General features: G+C 46.6%; 1 protein-coding gene across 5 annotated transcripts in view; it reads left to right on the top strand.

Annotated features, from left to right (window-relative positions):
* The window catches only part of Nrp2 (neuropilin 2), a 114,940-nt gene that overhangs the window by 27,472 nt on the left and 67,475 nt on the right, over window positions 1-19,993 (top strand). For all 5 annotated transcript variants that reach the window (XM_055616970.1, XM_055616968.1, XM_055616967.1 and 2 more), the window contains exons 3-7: window positions 8,064-8,245; window positions 13,916-14,146; window positions 15,104-15,259; window positions 16,824-16,993; window positions 18,759-18,914. In XM_055616970.1, the coding sequence (XP_055472945.1) occupies window positions 8,064-8,245; window positions 13,916-14,146; window positions 15,104-15,259; window positions 16,824-16,993; window positions 18,759-18,914 (895 nt within the window). The remainder of the gene's footprint in view (window positions 1-8,063; window positions 8,246-13,915; window positions 14,147-15,103; window positions 15,260-16,823; window positions 16,994-18,758; window positions 18,915-19,993) is intronic.

Genomic DNA, 19,993 nt, shown 5'->3' with positions numbered 1-19,993 from the left:
TAGATAGATAGATAGATAGATAGATAGATAGATAGATAGATAGATAGGCGATACACAGAATACACAAAGGCCAAAGGCCCTGGGTTCACTTCCCAGTAATACGTAAACTGAACATGGTGAAACTCTCCTATAATCCCCACACTTAGGAGAGAGAAGCAAGCAAATCAGGGGTTCAAGGCCATCCCCCGCTACCCAGAGCATTCAGCCTGAGATATATGAGATCTTGTTTAAAAAACGAGCAAATAAAAGCCAGCAAATGGAAGATAAGTGGCCTTGAACCCATCCCTGGCAGCCTGGGCCCAGATCCCAGGCTCCGAACTTCAAGACCGAAATAAATCTCAAAAACTCAAGTACATGGATTTGTGCAAGAGGTAGATTTTTTGTGGAAATCCACCCCCAAGGTTGGCAGCGCTGGGACTGTAGCTTAAGCTGTAGCTATGGTTTTTCACATTATCTTCTCTGTCTCCAGGATGCTCTGGGGGGGGGGGGGCCGTGTCTGTGCAAGTGTGTGTGTGTCCATACACACATGCATACAGCTCACCTCTCATCCAAACTCGACACCATTTTTTTTGTTTAGCGTGGTGGCTATAATGAAAATAGCCTGTCACGGCGGTGGGCCTGAGTGTGCCTTCCCGGCCCTTCTAACAGGCTCTAAGGGTGGGGCTGCTGTTGTTTCCATTCTATAGGCGAGGAAATGAGACTTGGGAGAGGGTGGGTATCTTACCTGTACTTTCACTGGTAGCTAAAGCCTTGGGCTAACTGGCCCTGTCCACACATTGTGCTTCCTTCCCAGAGTGCATTGCGCCCTCCTGGACATGGATCTGTGTCATAGTAATTTCGGGTGGGTTTTGTCACAGGGCCCTTCCCTAAAAAGGTATGTGCACATGAGAAGACACAAAACTTCAGCGTGTGACTACACTGAATCTCCTACGTGGACCACACTTGAAATTTGTGGACTTAAGAACATGAGGCTGATGCTTGAAGCTTTTATAAATACCCTGGATCCTATTTTCTCCTTCGACGGGCCATATGCTCACATTCGGGCGCACACACACTTATAAAAATACTGCACTTACAAGAAATTAATATGTCACCCCATCTAAACACATGAGCTGCCTTTCTACTGGGCAAATCTTGAAGCCATGCGTTCCGAATCTGCTCACGGATCCCACTGGTGATCTGTCTATTAATTTTGACACGTCCTGAGGGCTTTGTTTAATCAGGACGAGTGAGTAAAATGAGCAGGGGGTTCTGGGAAGTGGCTTCATACTTCTGCCCATTTTCTGAGAACGGGAGGTTTCTTTCCTCCTGGCCCTGCTCATGCTTTTGTGCTGTGGCAATTTGGTGTTTCCAGACAGTGAAGAAAAGGGAAGGAGGTGAGGCCTGTGTGGTCAGGGTGAGGTCACCTGAGTTCAAATCCCACCTCTGACCTTTCCTCGTTGTCACCTTGCATTTTGTTAACCTGAGTCTCCATTTGCACTTCTATGAATGAGTGGTAATCATGACAAGCCCAGAATGTATTAAGTTAGGGTTAAATAAAATAATATCTAAGCTGGAGGGCTCTGGCCCCATAGTAAGTTCTCAATAAAATACGGTCACTTTCCATTGATTTACTCATTAAATGGGTGTCAACAATGGAAGTTAGGAATTCAGGGAAATGAAATGGACTTCTTTAAAAAGAGCTGGTCTGAGAGCAAGCCAATTTCTCCGTAAAGGCTGGACCCAAGAAGCAGGTGTCCTGGCTCTGGGCCTGTGTTGGCCAGAGACCCCAACACTGTGCAGACCCACCCTGTAGCCTCAGTGTGCCTCAGGCATCCTCTTTGTTGGTAGTTTTTGGGAGCTGCAAGTGACTATGATGGCATTTCCTCTGATTTTTCCCTGCAGGTTTTAATGTAAGGATTAATAAGACAGTGTTTGTAGCTGTCTTTGAGCTTCCTGGAAGAAAGGCACTCCGGGAGGTGGTAAATTCCCTGGCCTGGATAATCCACTCATGAAATATGGAACTATGAAAGTGTGAGAAAAATCTCCAATCACTTTGACAGCATTTTAATTATAGTTGATTTGTTTGCCGCTAATAGTGAAAATGCTGTCAGCAGGATTTGAGATGTTTCTTCTCCACAAAATGTTATATTTCATGTCTTTGTGTCTCGAAGCAGCATTTAGGATTTTCACATACAACCAGAATAGCTCGGTGGATGTGTTGGGGCGCAAAGGCAGAAGGTACATCAGGAACCGACCCATGGCGCCAGTAGCAAAGCATCATTCTAACTAACATACAGCGCCAACCGCCAGTCCCTTCTTCATTTCTTCCCTCGACACACAGTGATCCCTGTCTGTGCTGAAGACCCAAAAATATCCCAAATCTACCAGTGAAGGCCCAAGTCTGCCCTCATGCTGCTTTCTCCCTAGTACGAATGACAGAGCTAAACAAATAGACAGGTACACAGGCTAACCCTTTCTGGAAGGGGGTAAACAGAGGGGTATGCCACCCGAAAGAGAAAGTCACAGGAGCCCTTGGGGTGACATCTGCCCTTAGACCTCAAAGATGGGAACTGACCGTGGACAGAGCTAGTGAGTATGAGAGGCACAAGAAAGAAAAGGGGCAAGGGCCCAGGGGTTGAGAAAGCTCCCAATCTGTGTCACAAACATCTGTGAGGCAGTGCCTACCTGCCAAAGAGTCTGGTTTCCTTGGGTGCAGGCATTCCTATGTTTAGGTCCTGAGGTTGGGTGTGACATCCTTTTAGGACCTCAGGATTGTGCCTTTGGTATAACCCCACCACACACACACACACACACACACACACACACACACACACACACACAAGTACCCAGAAAGGAAGACAGGGCCCAGGCTAACCTTAAACTGCCTTAGCCAGGGAAGTCTTGAGCACGTTTCAGTAATAGCTAGCTTACTGGGAGAGTGAGATCTGGACACTAGAGAGCCTCTTTTCATGTATGCCAAGTGATGGAAGGGAGAGCTGATGCCACTGTTTTAGCCCTTTCTCTGTCTCTCTGTTACTCTGTCTCTGTTTCTCTCCGTTTCTCACTGTTTCTCTCTCTCTCTCTCTTTCTCTGTCTCTCTCTCTCTCTCTCCCTCTCTCCCTCTCTCTCCTTCTCCCTCTTGGACTCATCAAATTAATTCCACTGTCTAGGTACTGATACCACATACCCTTCCCCCACCCAAAGTGGAGGCAAGAAATGAAGACTTTGAAGCCGAAAGAGAAAGTAGAGGAAGCATTGTCTAGACAAACGCTGCCCATGCCGATGTCACGGGCTCTGCAATGACAGTAAAGACAGTACTCAGGGGACAGTTTAAAGAGAAAAACAAGAATGAGGTAGAGATGGCTACTTTGGCTCTAGGGAAAAAATAAATAACTAAAATAATAAGAGGTAGTGTTAAAGCTTCGAAAGGAATTTTTTCATTTGAGAGAGATTATGAATAATGAAATGCAAACACTGTACTTAATATGTCTGTTAGCTGCTTCTTGTTGGCTTCTGGGAGGCAGTAATAGGCTGGGAGAGAGGGCAGCTTTCAAGTTATTCTGTTTCACTGTCCTTGGGGTGAAGCTCAAGTCTGCACCCCAGATTTCTTGATCAAACAAATACTGGAGACTCAAGGCTGCACGCAAAGCCTGTATTTATTCCAGAGCCACAGACTTCCCGAGCCTCCTTCCTGAGCCCTTCGCAAATGAACCTGACAACACTGAAATTTCTAAGGAGATTTACTCCAGCTGCAGCAAATCCCTAATAATAAAAAGTTTCCCCAAATGACTCTGTCACACGGGAGGTGAACGGGACGCTTTGTATGAAGTCAGCGTGTCACTTGGCGAGTGCCCTTTTTACCAAAAAGCCCTTCCAGAAGGCCACACGTTAAGTGGGACTGTCCGAAAGGTACAGGCAGGACCCCAGGGGGAGAGGAAACTTGCCTGACCACTTGTAACTCGTGGTCTCATCTCCCTGAAGCACTCCTGAGAGAAAAATCCAGTTTTCCTAAAAGTTCAAGGAAGGCCTGGTTATTTCTTCACTAAGAGATTCATGATGTGTGTGTGTGGGGGGGGGGAGGTCCCCTTAACTAGCAAGCATGGAGAAATAATGTATTACTCCGTGGCTCAGAGGAACCTTTGTTCAGTTGCATTGCCTTCACTGTAGGTGTGGGTAGATAAAGTAAACAGAGGTTTGTTGCAAAAAACAAACAAACAAACAAACAAACAAAAAAACAGCCTGGGGGAGGTCTAGTCACTGAGTAAATTGAGGCAAACTCTAAGCAATGGCATTTGTTGGTAGCCCTGCCCCCTGGCTGATTCTGACAATCATCTAAATGACTCCAAGGGTAAGCAGGCAACCTGACAAAACCAGCCTGCTTCTGAGGACGAGCCAGTAAGTGGCAAGGCCTCTGTCCTTGGTCTTAAAAAAAATAAATAAATAAAGCAAAATACAAACAAACAAACAAAAAACTCCATAAAGCCACATTTTGGGTTTCATTATTATATTTCTAAAATATTATTTATTAAGTATATCTGAAATACTATTCCGGGCTTTTTGGCATGTGTGGTTCTCATTCTTCCCACCCCAGCTCTGTGAGATGGATGATAAGGTCATACTGGAAAAGAATCCACACACTTATCTGCTAATTTTGTTTTTTGTTTGTTTGGGTTTTCTGAGACACAGCCCACACTGGCCTGAACTCTGATCCCTCTGCTTTGGCCCCCAAGTGCTAAGATTTGGGGGAGCACCCTTATATCTATCTCTGCTAAATCATGAGGGATTGCTTCTCTCAACGTTTCTACTCTGAAACCTCAGGAATGCAGCTTTATTTTTATGAATCTAATCTTAGTAAAGAAACGTGAACTTATAATAATTCAGATAGCAGAAGGAAACAGGAAAGGTAAAATTTCCTCTGTTGGTGATATATCTCTGCTAGTATTTTAGATACAGTTTTTCAGCTTCAGCTTTCTGAATACTTATGCAAGGAAATTCATCTGTACGCTTTAAAACAGACTTTTAAAAAAATCTCTTCTTTTTGCACTAATAGTATATATCATGAACTTTTTTTCTATGAAGACAAAAAGATCTACACCTGCCACACTATTTTCTCTAGCAGCTGAGTATTTCATTTCATAAATACACCAGCATTGATTGGCTCGCCATCTCTAGTTGGATCTTTCTTCATGATGCTATTTATAAGGGAAACATCCTCTCCCTTTTCGTATGCTTCTTAGAAGCCCCTCACAATCATGCATACACATCCTTACACCACCCTCTGACTGTTTTCTTAGGGAAAAACAAATCCTAAGGATTCTGGCTTAACGGCTCTGTATGTAATAACTTTTGTCACGTTTTGCTGAAAGGTCCCTTCCAAATGCTGGGAAAGGTTACATCTCCACATCCACTGTAGTGTGGTCCTAGATCTTTCTCCTCAGAGAACCGTCATCTATGTGTATGGATCAATCACTTTGCCTCCAAAACGGGGGTGAGAATTTGACAAACCGGTTAAGCACACACTGATTGCCAGACAATGTGGTAATTCTTCACGAGCATTAGGTTTAGTCGTGCAAAGCTCTTAACTGGAGGAGAACACTCCGAATATCTCTTTTCTAACTGTTACATCCTTCGTTTTAAAACTATTGCATGCACACAGGCACATGCTTGAGAACCTCCCTCCCACCCCCGTGCGCGTGCACACACACACACACACACACACACACACACACAGGAGTGAGCAAGTCTGTGTGTGCAAGCACACACAAAGGTGCTGGTGTCCACAGCACGTGTGTAAAGTCAAAGGACAATCTTGGGTGTCAGTCCCAGCCTTTGACCTTGTTTGAGACAGGGTCTAGCCAGCCTGCAAGCTTCGAGGGCATCTCTGAACTCTTCCTCTAGTCTCACAATAGGGGCAATGGGGTTATAGGTGTCTCTACTGTATCCAGCCTGACCTGGTTTATGAAGTCAGGTCCCCATGCCATACAGCAATCTCTTTACCATCTAAACTGTCTCCTCAGACCTAGTTCTCCCATTTCTTTCCGAGGCCCAGAAAGATTCAAAGCTCAATTTTCTCAGTTCTTCTGTTTTGGAAAAGATCTTTTTAGTGGATTATAGTTTTATTTTTTCCAAGTTGTTGGCTTATTAAAGAACTATGATTTAGGACTCCAGCTAAGAAGTGGAATCGAAACCCAGCTGTCTATCCTAGATCTGGGTTCTTGCACCCAGGGCCTTCATACCCTCCTATAGGTGAGCTAGGGAATCTGTGATGAGCGAGGAAGGGCTGCTTGGCATCTGTGCACACTGCTGGCTGTGACATTGCTCAGCAGACCTTGTCTGCTGGGCAGTGCTTACTGTGCGGTGGAACAGCAGGGAGGGGGTTTCCAGAAGGGGTGGGGAATTTTCCCTAAGGACAAAAGAAGTATGTTTTTACTTTTGTTTTGAAATTGAGGAAGCTCACTTTTAAAGTCGGTACTCTCTCCCACACTGAAAAACTCCCAGATTTGGCAGGTTCTTCCACCCCACCCCGGGGCCTTTACAGTCTGGCTACCTCTCCAGAGCTCCTGTAGATGCTTCTATCACGCCATCTCCACCTCTCTCCAGGGACCCAGCCTCAGCCATTCTTCTGCTTGCAGGAGTCCATCCCTCCGGGGCCTCAGGAGAAACTGCTCCCCAGTAGCACACTCCTTATTCTTCTTTTACAAGCCTATTTATTCAGAAATGGCTGAGCAATCTGAAATAGGCTCCCGGAGGCGGAAGCGATGATGCCCCAGGCCTCTCTAACCTACTCCAACCACTTGTGTGGGCCGCCAGCTCCCACAGACCTGTGTGACAAGAGCTGGAGGGCTCCACCTCCCTCCCAGGGAGGGCTACACCATCAACCCCTTCCCTTACCCACAAGGAAGAAATGTCTTATGTGTTATTTTTACAGGTTGATGCAAAATAAATAGAGGGGGAGGAGAAAGAGGGAGACGATGGTTTTTGAAGGCTGTCTGGGAGGAAGTTTCCATTTCAGCTCTGTGATTTAAGTAGTACCTGAATGCAAAAAAGAGAGAGAGAAAGAGAGAAAGGAGAGAACAGGAACTCCCGTTCAGTTTCTCTCCAGTTTCAGCTGGAGTGCTGGCATGCACTCCATTTGAAAAAAGAAAAAAAGAAGTGTCTGTTGAGATAAAGGGGGACTTTTGGTGTGTATCACTCTGTGAATCTGGCCAAGGAAGACCGAGACATCTATGCCCCATGCCAGGCCCAACTGACTTAGTCTGAAAAGAGCACAGACTACAGCTTGGGGGAGATCAGCCAGCCCCAACTCTTAAAAGGTCACTCACGGTGGGTACACAGACAGTCCCCAGTCGGTCACCAGGCTTTGGGGTGACCTTATCTTATTATTGCCTTATTGCCTGACCTGAGTTAGTGCTGATGGCTTTTGAAAACATGTTGACTAGATGGTGCTATGGGAACTTTGCAGGCGTGAAGGAGGTAGCCTGCAGGTGGGGAGCCTGACAATTAAGAACAAGAGGGGATGGCCCAAGAGGAAACTGAAACAGGGTAGGGGACAGGAGAACAAACACTTCTGAAACATCCCCAGGGTGCCAGTCCCTGACGTAATTTTTTTCATCCCATCTTCATGTCCGCACATGGGAGTGACTAGTTTTCTCCTCGTGCTCTGTTTGAGGACCTTGATGCTCAGAGCATTTTAGTAACTTACAATGACAGAGTCACAGGAGAGACAAAGATGTAGAGAGGTCAGGATGGAAATAAAAAGGATGCTAGTGCCACCCAAGGCGGGGGTAGGGGGGGTCGTGCAAGGCTTGCTTCGAGATCCTGAGGGAATGATGCAATTCGCTTTTATGTGAACAAGAGATAAGGCCTCCCACCCATGCTCTCAGTCACTGTAGCTTGAACAAAGCAACTTCCTGTGGCTGTGTTTGCCTGTGAGCCAAAGCAATTCAGTGTCCTTTGTGGATCACTCCAAAACACCTGAATGCCTATAAAAGAACGGGGAGAGGCAAATGAGGATAATGGTCCTTCCCAGGTCTCCAGACTGTTCTTTTAAATGTGTGCCCTTTTTTGCTGTCCCCACCTAGGTATGACTTCATTGAGATTCGAGATGGGGACAGTGAGTCAGCTGACCTCCTAGGCAAACACTGCGGGAATATCGCCCCACCCACCATCATCTCCTCTGGCTCCATGTTGTACATCAAGTTCACATCAGATTATGCCCGGCAGGGGGCAGGTTTCTCTCTACGCTATGAGATCTTCAAAACAGGTGAGCAGTGACCAGAGACGGGTGTCTTAGGGAAGGTGGACCATAGCAGGGAGACCTAGCAGAAGAAGAGCCATCTAAGGTGCACCTGGGAAGGCCTGAGGAGAACCTGGTCACACCTCGGTATGAAAAGGCAGGTCAAGTGACTTCCCACTTGAGGGAACAGATGAAGCACCAGCAGAGGAGGAGGGAGGGGGATAAATACAGAAACATCGCTTGGAAGAATTGGATTTTTGTGTTCTTTAAATCAAGCTGCTCTTCATGGTTGAACTTGGTTGAACTTCATGCCAACTACTTCATGGTTTAATGTTGTCTTTATTTGAAATTACATGGGGCTGGAGGACATAATCTTTTCATTGTTTAGGGTTTCTAAAGATCTCACCATGACCCCAAGAATGGGGTCAGCCATTGCTTTTAAATTAAATTATGACTTCTAGACATTCCCCGTGGCTATCCATCTTACCACTCCCATACACTGAACTCCTATTTCCCATGTGCCAGGGAATCAAACACCCTGAAAAGCTGCCGAAGGACAGTAGAAACCAGGGCAGAAAACGTCCCATTTCTTTGAATTAGCTGCTAGACACCAAGTATCTCATTAGGTGGTCTGTGCCATTATAGACAGTAGGGACTTCTGAAGCTCAGTACAACAGTTCTCATTTTAAGGTGCTGCATTACGTATACACTTCTCTCTCCAAGCTGTGTGTCCCTCTATTTCACGTCAGTTCTCACTATGGCTAAGGAAGGAAAGAAGATCCTCAATTCTCCCTCCCCTTGCTCACTTCTTACCTCAGAAGACCTGTCCCCAAGTTTTATAACTCCTATATGAAGTCCAGTTTCAGGTGAAGTTGTCACCCTGTCATGGAGAAACCCAAATCTGTCACCTGTTAAGGGCAAGAAGAACTATTCGTATGGAGGTTTTTTGTTTGTTTCTTTTTATGAAATTGCCTTGGAAGGAAGTGGTGGCTGTTGGAAGCACTTTTAATATCCACTTTGTCTAAATATTTGTTGGACTTGTCTGCCTAGAAAGGTAGAATCAAATGAGGGGGTGTGGTCAGCAGTCAGAGAGGGGATCTTAAGCTCTCAGAGGGCACAGGCCTAAGATGGCACATAGGCATTTTCATGTTTCTGGCCATGGTAAGATCTCAGGAACTGATCCGTGTGTCCTGAGGGCTGCTGTGAGCCCACTGCATACCTGGATCCACAACTCTCAGTACAAGATGCAGATGAACACACCAACTCTGATAAGCATCCTCTACTGAGAGTGTTACAGGAAGAACAGGCAGGCTTTCTTGTCCGTGGCTTGTGGGAGAGACAGGTAGACAAACTTTCGTAGCACAGATGCACTGTCAGTGCTGCTGGTGACATTAAGAGGAAAATTGTGCTATGGGTGACTGCATGTATTCAGAGGCACATCACTTGTTACCGTTCTGGAAATGGAATTGAAGAACTCCGCAAACCATCAGCAGGGTCCCTAGTGCCAAACTCGTCACTCGGCCCCACCGTCGCCTCCACCACAGAAGGAAATCCGCTCACGCAAGAACTTCCAGGGAGCTGACCGAGGGAAGCCAGAACAAGAGTGAGCAAGGCCATTAAGTTTATCTCTGGCCTCGTGGCCCGTATCTCAGGGTTCCTGAAAGCATGATGCCACACTCTCGAGAGAGCCACAGGAAAGGAGAATGTTAACTCCCTCCATCGCACAGATCTGAAAAGAGGGCACTGAAAGATAAAACACACAAGAGAGTATCGTGATCCTGCTGGCTGTCTTGATGACCTGCAGGAGCAGAATCTCAAATAAGGCAGCAAGTCTGTGAAGAACTGAACCAACAGTGCCAAGCGGGAAGGGTAGGGGGCTTGAGCCTGAAGAGACGAGGCAGCCCGCTCTGAGGACTTGGGATCACCACTGGAAGAGCTGCTGCAGTGAGTGACAGCCTTGCCCCAAACCACATGGCTGGGAGCATGCGAAAGAAGCAGAAAGTCGAGGAGCCTCCTTTCGGCCCACCAGGAAGAGTAGCTACTGATATGAAAGTCAATCCTATAAATATCAAACACAGGGACGCACAAGAGAGCAAAAGTCAAAACCGAGAAGTTCAGGAAGGTATATATTCCTCCAAGTCGGTGCCTTGTCTTATGTCGCTATCTCCACCCGTTGCAGTCTGGGAGAAAAATGAACTGTTTACATCATCCACGGGACATGAAAGAAATGGGTGGACATGCTGAAGAAATCAAAACAAACATAACTATGTTTGCCAGTCAGGCTCTGAAAAAGAAAGAGGGGAAACTGTAAACACAGATATGCAAACAGACAAATACAGAAGGCCCTGGAAGCCTGCCTTTCTGCAGGCTCCGCGACAGTTACACTGGGACACATACACCCACAAGGCTGGGACAAACAGAGCCCATGGCAGGAGTGGAGGGAGGGCCATGGCTTCCCTAAACGAAGGATAAAATATTGTATGTCTCACCTGGAAAAGGGTAAGCCAGAAAAAGTCGCAAATCTAAACTACCTGGAGTCACCAAAGCTGGAACAGAATAAGGAAAGAACTTTTTCTTTTTTTTTAAAGAACTTGAAAAGTGGCATGGGAAACACAACTGGGGGGGGGGAGTTTGTTGTTTTTCTGACGTTCTTATAGCAGAAATTCAAAATCCAAATTTCTCCCCTTGTATCCATTACTCAGTGGCATTTCTGAAAGTAAAACTGTGGGGCTCCTTCACAGGTGGAGGAAACCTGCAATGCCCACTTCTCTGATAACCCTTGATAGACACCTGAATAAACCAATGGTCAGGCCAACCTTGGCTTCAGATAGGCCATTGTGTGTGCATGTCTTTGTATGTGTAGGCTCCTCTTCAATGTGCGTGTTATAAGCACACATCACAGAGATGTGAGAGGGCATCCTGAACGCTGAAGTTCTTTGTGATAGAACCATTCACAACAGTCCAAACCTCCATCTTCAGTTTCCCGTTTTGCTGTTTTATGAGACACAGTCTTTGTAGCCTATGCTGTCCTAGAATTCAATACATCAATACAATTCAATAGCTCAGGCTTGCCTGGAACTCACAGTATTCCTCCTGCCTCAGTGTTTTAGGATTACAGTGCTTGGATTACAGGTCTGAGCCAGCACAATGGCTCAAACCTCCAGAGTAATCTTAACTTCAAATCAACATCAATATTTGCCATCTGGGTATTTAAAAAAAAATTTTTTTTTTGTCCTTTTAACATGTTGCAGAAAAGGATTATAGATTAGTCAGATTTCTGCAAGACTCAATGCTTGTCTTCATTTCCAGGATTCCTTTTTGACCTTGGATATTCAGTTGCCATTCTGGTGCTTTGACCATGGTAGGACTAGAGACAAATATATAATTTTAAAAGACGCCTAATTTTTCTGCTTGCAAAGGATAAAACAATAATGTTTTCTCACCTCACTCAAAATAAGCCAGAGAATGTATCCAATTCTAACTATAAGACATGCACTGTTTTTTGTTTGTTTGTTTCTTGCTTGGCCTTAAGTACCTAAAGTTGAAAAATCCCTACCAGTTACATGCTAGACCTGGGGAATCCTGAAACTGAATGGTTTAGAACCTCACATTCTCCAAGGCCGATATTGGGCTCTAAATGTCCATTGTTTAAACACTTTGTTTCCCTGTGGATGAGAAAGATCAAAGATTCTACCATAAATTCCCAACTCCCAAGGAGGTGGAGAGTCACCTCGCCTTCTAAAGGGGTGACAATAGAGCCAGCTCTAAGAGGAGACTCTCAAGGGGCCTCTGCTAACTTGCCAGTCCCTTGTGAATAGGGAGTTGATTTCCATCCCGCACTGTGTGAGGCTCCCTATGTGCCCCATGAAGAAATCTGCACAGCAGCCTTAAACTCTAACCTTTTCAAAATTCTTCTGGGCCCCCTGAAGTCCAGCCAGCTGGCCTGGCTTTCCCAAATTGCATCACCCCAGGCCACTGAGGAAGCCCTCAGGAGGTTGAGGTCTGATGGTAAACAAAGCTGAGGAAGGGAGGGGAGGCCACCCCAACTCATCCCACCCAATCTAGCTGCCTACTGGCAACCCTGGGCCTTCCCTGCTACTGCTGTGCTGTTGAAGGAAATGCAAAGCCTCTGAGATGGGGCCCGTAGAGCTCCAGATGACCTTGGAAGGTTTTCTCTTGTTCCTGGTCCTCATCTACCCATAACCCACCTCCCAAAGTGCGGCAATGAGAGCAGGGAGAAGGTATCAGAGGGAGAGGTGTAGATTCTGGGAATTTCCTATGCGAGCCCACCCCGAGTATGCACATACTTATTTGCATGGCACCTTTTCCAAGTCAGATATTTGCAGCTTTCCAGAGAGTCATCATCAATAAAGAGACTTGCAGAGGGCCCTGCTACATTAGCCTCAGATAAAGACATTGCTGTGGGCTAAGAGCGGAGTATTGACATCCCATAGTTAGGTTTTAGTGTGATCTCCAGAGGACACTTCCTGCCAGTAAACACCTGGTTTACTGAGTATTTCTGTGTGGTGGTGGTTGTTTTTCTTCATGCTTAGAGTGTCTATTCCTCCTTCGTAAATCCTGCCTCCTTTTCTTCCTTGAAAATCCAAGCGTAGTGAATGAAATCTATTGCAGTGGCCAACATTTACATCCGCGTCATTCCCTTGTACCCATTCTTGTTCTCTGCATATGTTGGGCCTCTACGTTTCCCGGCTCTGCCCAGAGGAGCGGTTGCTGGGTTAAAGCACAGGGGATCCTCTGATAGGACTCCACCTAGAGGCATCAGGAGACGTGGTGGCAGAAGTCCTCTTAGTGCTGCTTCAGTCCAAGCTTGCAGCAGGCTGCAACTGTGTGTCACGTTTCATCAGGATGCATCCCCAGAAAGCTAACCCAAGAGCTTAGGAGAGAAACAAGGCCGTCTCCACCACAAAGGCACCAGAAGCCTTCCAAATGTCAATACACTGCTGCATTTTTCCAAACTCGCCGCCCGAGCGGCCTTTAACATCCCCAACGCCCCACTGTGATCCACCGGCTAAAAACCGCGATTGTTAATTGTCCCACCACTACAGAGCAACCCGTTCTAATACAGTCAGGACATGAATGAGGCTCAGGCTCCCCTTTGCCCCTCCCCTGAGGCACCTTGGATCTCAGAGGGAGAAGGGGCACTTAGCTGGCTGGGGTACAATAGAGGCTAGTGTTGAGGTCAGCAATAAATAAGGGGTAACATTGTTTTCCCTGCTGGCAACCAGCAAGCCTTCCTTAAGGATTGAAATAACTTACATTCTGGAGTGAGCAGCTGAGTGATTGAGAATGAGGACTCTGTTCTTCTTTCAAGATCTCTCTCTCTCTCTCTCTACACACACACACACACACACACACACACACACACACACACCTACCTCTCTACCTCTTACCCTCTCTCAATCTCTCAATTGTTGCTCTTACTCTGATATTCAAAGCCGACCGGCCTCACCTCCTTGTCCAAAAGGGAGGCTGGCTTGAGGGCTTGAAACATAGAGGGGAAGAGTCTGTTGCTCCAAGGGCCACTCAAGCAGAAACAAAAACCTTGTGAGTAGGGGGATGTGGATCCAAACATTTAAATAACCCAAAGCCAGAGGCAGAGGAGACAGCAAAGAAAAACTGTTCCCTAACACACTCTCTCTTTCTCTCCCCCACCCCACCCGCTTCTCTGGCACACAGGCTCTGAAGATTGTTCTAAGAACTTCACAAGCCCCAATGGGACCATTGAATCTCCAGGATTCCCAGAGAAGTACCCACACAACCTGGACTGCACCTTCACCATCCTGGCCAAACCCAGGATGGAGATCATCCTGCAGTTTCTGACCTTTGACCTGGAGCATGACCCTCTACAAGTGGGGGAAGGAGACTGCAAATATGACTGGCTGGACATCTGGGATGGCATTCCACATGGTGAGTGAATTCTTAGGCTCAGCCCACTTTCTCTTTCTTGTAAAAGAGGATCCTAGCCTAGGGAATAGCAGCACCGGAAGTGGCCAGGTCTTCCAACTTCAATTAGCTCAATCAGGGTACTTCCCACACTTATACCCAGAGGTGATTCTAGATTTTACCAAGTTGACAATTGAAATTAACCATCAGAGATGGCAAGGTATGCCCTTCCATACCAAGTTAGCAGGGCAGAAGTGAATCAGTAGTCAAATGCTGTGACCATATAGAAGGACATACAACCAGACTGACTGGACTTGAATCTCTCTGCTGTACATCCCTGGCAAGTTATTGAACCTGTCAGTATTCTTGGCTGTGAAATGACCTATCATCACTATTATCATGAGTACCACTATTTCATTACTATTTATACAGTCATGGATATTGAAGAGGCAATTGTTTACAGCCAAGAGGAGCCTGTGTAGATCAGTTGAAGGACCAACACAGATCTTAGGTATCATCAGTATTGTAAAGAAAACAAATTGTTCATCTTTGTGGTTGTTCTAAGTATTTTCTAATATAAAGGATTCTTGGTAGCTACGTAGGAGCAATTCCATCTTGGGAAGAGCATAAGATTTAGGCAGGCAAGCAGGGTTTGGGTCTGCTTGCTCTGCTCTTTTTTTCTAGCAATGTGAACAGGGAAATGTCGCCCGACCCGAAACTCAATTTCTTCCTCTGTAGAGCAGGTACTCTAATGATACCTTTTGGCGCATCTCTTGGAGATAGGAGAGCAGAACAAAGCCAGCTCGGGGAAAGCGCTTTTTACTGTTCAGGGAAAACATCAGACATTATTCCCAAAGCACACCTTCAGTTTTTATGTCAAGGTGTTGGCAGCAAGGTTCACAATGGTGGGAAGGGAGAGAGTACTGAGAGCCAGTTCGAGATTTCTACTTCCTCTGTCTACTTTTTGTCTCCTATATCCAGTTGGGCCTCTGATTGGCAAGTACTGTGGAACCAAAACACCCTCCAAACTCCGCTCATCCACGGGGATCCTCTCCCTGACCTTTCACACAGACATGGCAGTGGCTAAGGATGGCTTCTCCGCACGTTACTACTTGGTCCACCAGGAGCCGCCTGAGAGTGAGTTGGCCATTTAGGAATCCCTGTCCTCTCTTCTCATTATGGACATGAGTGGGTGCAAGTGAAGGGCTGATCTCTTCAAAAACAGTAGACAGGAATGCCAAAGACTTCATGGTGGCCTCTGAGTTCAAGGAAGGAGAGCCTTGTCTTCTTTTCCAGCAAAGATGAATGAGAAAAGGATAATGTCCATCTGGGTTCTCTTTTCCTTATTAAAAAAAAAAATACCAAACAAGTTTGAGTTATTCCCAGAGAAAGTCAGAAGACCATCAAAAGCCTCCATTCCCTCATCCAGTGATGGAAAAATGTTAGAAGGGCACTTATGGTATCTAACCTTTTCCAGGCCTAGACCAGTTCCTCCATCTACAGACCTCAAAGGCCATTATCTCAAAATGGCCACATGTAACTCAACATTAAAGTTCTGTAGCTCTGAGTGGAGTTTCTCTGGCTAGCCAATGCAATCCCTTGACTTCTGCTTCATACATGCAAGAAATACAGTTTTGGGAGCTTCTCCTGAGTGTCGGGCACTGTGCGTAGCATTTGCAAAGTGCTGCTGTGGGCCCAGCTGTGCTGGGACACAGCACCCAGGCCACTGCTCTCCCACTCTGAGGCCCGTTTTTCAACCATCTGTTCCCAGCCCTGCGCTTTATACGTGCTGCCGTGGCTGCTGTAGAAACACTTTTAGACGATGAGAGCTGAGAAACTCCTTCCTGCCATGTTGTAGACAGCTTCCCGCCCCTGGAACCACAGACGCAGCAGAATGAACACGTTCTGCTCGGAGTTCTCGCTTTTGTGTTTTTCATCAGGGTTCCTGAAGGTTAAAGGAGGAACAGCGTAGCAGACTAGAGCTGATTCGGTAAACGGCCAGTGCAGCCACAGAGCTGGAGAATAGATCTGGTACCTCAGACAGGTGGCCGGTTTTTACCAAACACTTAACCTCTGCAAACACTGACCAGTGTCCACAGCATCCAGGTGAAGGACAGCAATTTTGCTGATGGCATAAGACCAGGGTCAGAGACTCCTGGATCTGTTAGCCCAGATGGGCCGTGTAGGGGAGCACAGTGATGGGAGATGCGTGTGCTTACAGAGAAGCTTCCGAAAGACAGGTGTTTATACTTTGTCGTGTCTGTCTTCTACTCCAGAAATCAGGAAACATGGGTGAAAGAAAAAGTGCCTCCTGGGTGTGTGCTAATAAAGCAGGCTCCCCAGGACGGCTCAGCCCACCCAAATTGTCATGTTCACCTGTATCTCATGGCTGCCGCATCTGGCACTTGAGAGCATCCATAGCCTGCAGCACTTGTGTTTTAGATGGTATTTTTAATTTATATGATGATTCTTATTTATCTACTGCCTAATTTCTTTTAGGTCCAATTTAGTTCCTTGAAGACCCAGAGGGGTTGTTAACTATGTGACTTAGTATAGTTGTTTTTAAAATGTGAGCATATAATTAGATTCAAGATGAGGGAGTGCCTGCAAGAACTTGTCCCTAGAAGGAAATGGGGGGAGGGGCGGAGCAATTTGAGGTGAAGATGCCTGATTCCACCCTTGACCAATATCCACTCCCCAGACTTTCAGTGCAATGTCCCTCTGGGAATGGAGTCCGGCCGGATTGCTAATGAACAGATCAGTGCCTCGTCCACCTTCTCCGATGGAAGGTGGACTCCTCAACAGAGCCGGCTCCACGGTGATGACAATGGCTGGACACCCAACTTGGATTCCAACAAGGAGTACCTCCAGGTGCTTACTCCGATATTCACAGGGAGCGGGGGAGAATGTGTGTGTGTTGGTGGGACAGTGGTGCGGCCCCCTCAGCTAGGGTCAAAAGAGGAAGCTAAGATAATAAGCAGAATGCATGAGAATGCATGCATCCTTCCATCCAAACATAAAGGTACTTTGCAGTGTGCTGGGATAAAGTGATGAGTAAGAGGACCACTTTCCCTTGCCCTAAAGTGGATTCGTGGATCTGAGGAGAGTTGATTGGCTAGGATACTGTTGGCCCTATCAGTATCAAAGGCATGTTCTATAAATAGTTCCACATCTTCCTCCTTCTTGGCACGGGAAGGTATCAGAGATGTGGGGAGAGCATTTTCCTGAAGGCAGGTTTGTTGGGTGCTAGTTGAATATGGCAATGTCTTCTGATCTTTGCTATCTGGAAGGAGCCTGCCAGGAAGGTTTTACACATAGCTATCAGAGAACACATGGGAAAATGTCATGGAGGGGAACGAAACTCAAGTTACCCACATGCTCGACAGCGTCTTTTCAGACTATTGTTTGCTGTCTTCCTGAGCAAGCCTAGCAGTTCGTGTTGAGTAATCTTCCTGCCCTGCACACGGGTCCAGCTCCAATCCCCTGGGAGGAAGCGTATGGGAAGAACAAACTGCCAGTTTTATACTAGAGCAACTGTCTGCTTCTGTGACACACACAGACAGCCTTGTGGCCCACTGACAAGCCTGCCCCAGCCCTGATGCGACATGGTGACCTCTGCTCTGAGACAGACACTGCCTTGCAGACAGCAGGGAAGGGAGAGAGACCACTTACTTAGAAACTCCAGGGAGCCAGGGAGGCTCTAACAACACAACTCTCAGGCCATTTGTCATTGTCTCTCCTCTCTGACTCTCCAAAACTCCTTTCATCTTGGAAAGCGTCTAGAAAGTTCTTTGTTCTTACAGTCTGTTTACTCTACTCCTTATTTTTGCCCCTTACTAGTCTGCTTTTTATTATTGCTATCTACCTTTTCTTGTACACAAGAAACTATTGCTCGTTTCTTTTGAATGTTTCATAATGCCATGCACAGAGTGGCCAATAAGTGCTTACTAAATTGGCTTTCATCATCTTGCACACACTAACACAGACAGAGACTGCCATTAAGGAAGACCATGGCCAGCCGACAAGCAACATCCAGTAATTTCCAAATGGGTTCAGCATTGTCAGAGGGGAGGTACCTCAAAGTGTTGGCCATCCTCCTTGTAGAGTAAAAGGTCAGGACTTGGTGCATAAGCCTAATTACTTGGGCAGACTCTGTATGCCCTTTGACCCCTTGGTGACCTGAGTGATTACAGACACAATGGAGTGCAGGGGAATAAAGGGCAGGGAGAGTGTCCCCTTAGAGCATTACAGTGGATTGCGTTGGAGTAGAGTAGATTTTTGCCACTCAGTTTCTTTTAGGACAGTTCTGCTTTCATGGTCTGAAGCAAACCATACATTAATGAGGGGTCACAAGTCTAAGTAGGCAATAGTTAGAAGAAACTGAATATTATACATTCAGATTTGCAAGCAGAAGGAAAAAACTAAAATAATAATAATAAATCAAGTTCCATTTTTTCAAGGGGAAGTATCCATCCTGTTAAGAGGTTACTTAGTTGACTTTAAATGTCCCGGGGAATCACATAATGACGGCTCCAAGTACACCCCCGGTTCGTGAGCTTAGCATGACAGCTGTGTCCTTTGCAGAAAATGTCAGAAGTTTTTGGGGGTCCTCTTACTCTCTGACTTCCCTTCCCAGGTGGACCTGCGCTTCCTGACTGTGCTCACAGCCATTGCAACGCAGGGAGCCATTTCCAGGGAGACCCAGAGAGGCTACTACGTCAAATCCTACAAGCTGGAGGTCAGCACCAACGGTGAAGACTGGATGGTATACCGGCATGGCAAAAACCACAAGGTAGGAGCCCAAGAGTTGGTCTCAGAGAGCTTCAGGCTGACCCCATGCTGGGGAAGAGCCCTTGTTTAGTGAGGCTCATGGAACTGATCAAGGCAAGGGATACACTGGTCTTGAAATTTCACATTTTTGTGTTAAAGAGATTGGAAAACTCCATTTCTCTAGCAGCTTGGCTGCTGTTGCTTTTTGCAAAGCTGAGGGGGAGGGGAAGGGGGGCTTACAGAGTGTTACCTGACTATAAATGAAGGAGAAAAACGCCTACTCCACCCACGCCTCCCCAGCCCACACAGGACCTATTGAGCATGAGTCTCTTCTGCATGCTGGGTTAATAATCACAGAACTGCATGAATCAGTAGTTCAGGAGTTACTGAGGTCTGGGAATGAAAGGACACAAAACTCTTAAGAGGGAGTCACAGTGTCCCTGAGACGAGCCAGGACAAAAAATAATGAGGAGAAAGACCATTTGTCAGGGGGGTTAGGATCTGAACTGGCGATTGTGATTAGTGGAGAAGCATTGACTCCTCTCAGCTGGTACCCTCAACTCCCAGACGTGCAGTCCGTGTGGGTGATAGGAGGCTTTTGTTGTGCGCGGGGATGAGCGTCTGGCACTCAACAACGCGTGCCATTCTGTGTCTGCATCTGGCATATGGAGGGCTCAGTGGAAATGTTCCGTCTTCACCTGAGTGGGGACAGGAGCTTCTGTGATGGGAGCACAGCACAAGGTGATCCGTGAAAACTGTGCTTTACTCTCAGAACAGGTAGGTGAAGCAGAGAGCCTGGGGATCCCAGAGGCTGCTGAGCCTCCCTTGGGAGGGACTCAAGAGTGATGGAAAAATAGGTCTGAGTCAGGCATGATGGCGCACGCCTCTGATCCCAGCATTCAAGGAGGCAAAGGCAGGTGGATTGCTGTGAGTTCGAGGCCATCATGATCTACAAAGTGAGTCCAGGACAACCAAGTCTACACAGAGAAACCTTGTCTCAAAAAAAAAAAACAAAGAAAGAAAGAAAGAAAGAAAGAAAGAAAGAAAGAAAAGAAAGGAAGGAAGGAAGGAAGGAAGGAAGGAAGGAAGGAAGGAAGGAAG

The sequence above is a fragment of the Psammomys obesus genome, unplaced genomic scaffold, assembly GCF_907164565.1.
Source record: "Psammomys obesus unplaced genomic scaffold, mPsaObe1.curated_primary_1811, whole genome shotgun sequence".
In the NCBI taxonomy this organism is placed as follows: Eukaryota; Metazoa; Chordata; class Mammalia; order Rodentia; family Muridae; genus Psammomys; species Psammomys obesus.
Note: the sequence above shows the minus strand (reverse complement) of the source record. Positions and strands in the feature narration are given on the sequence as shown.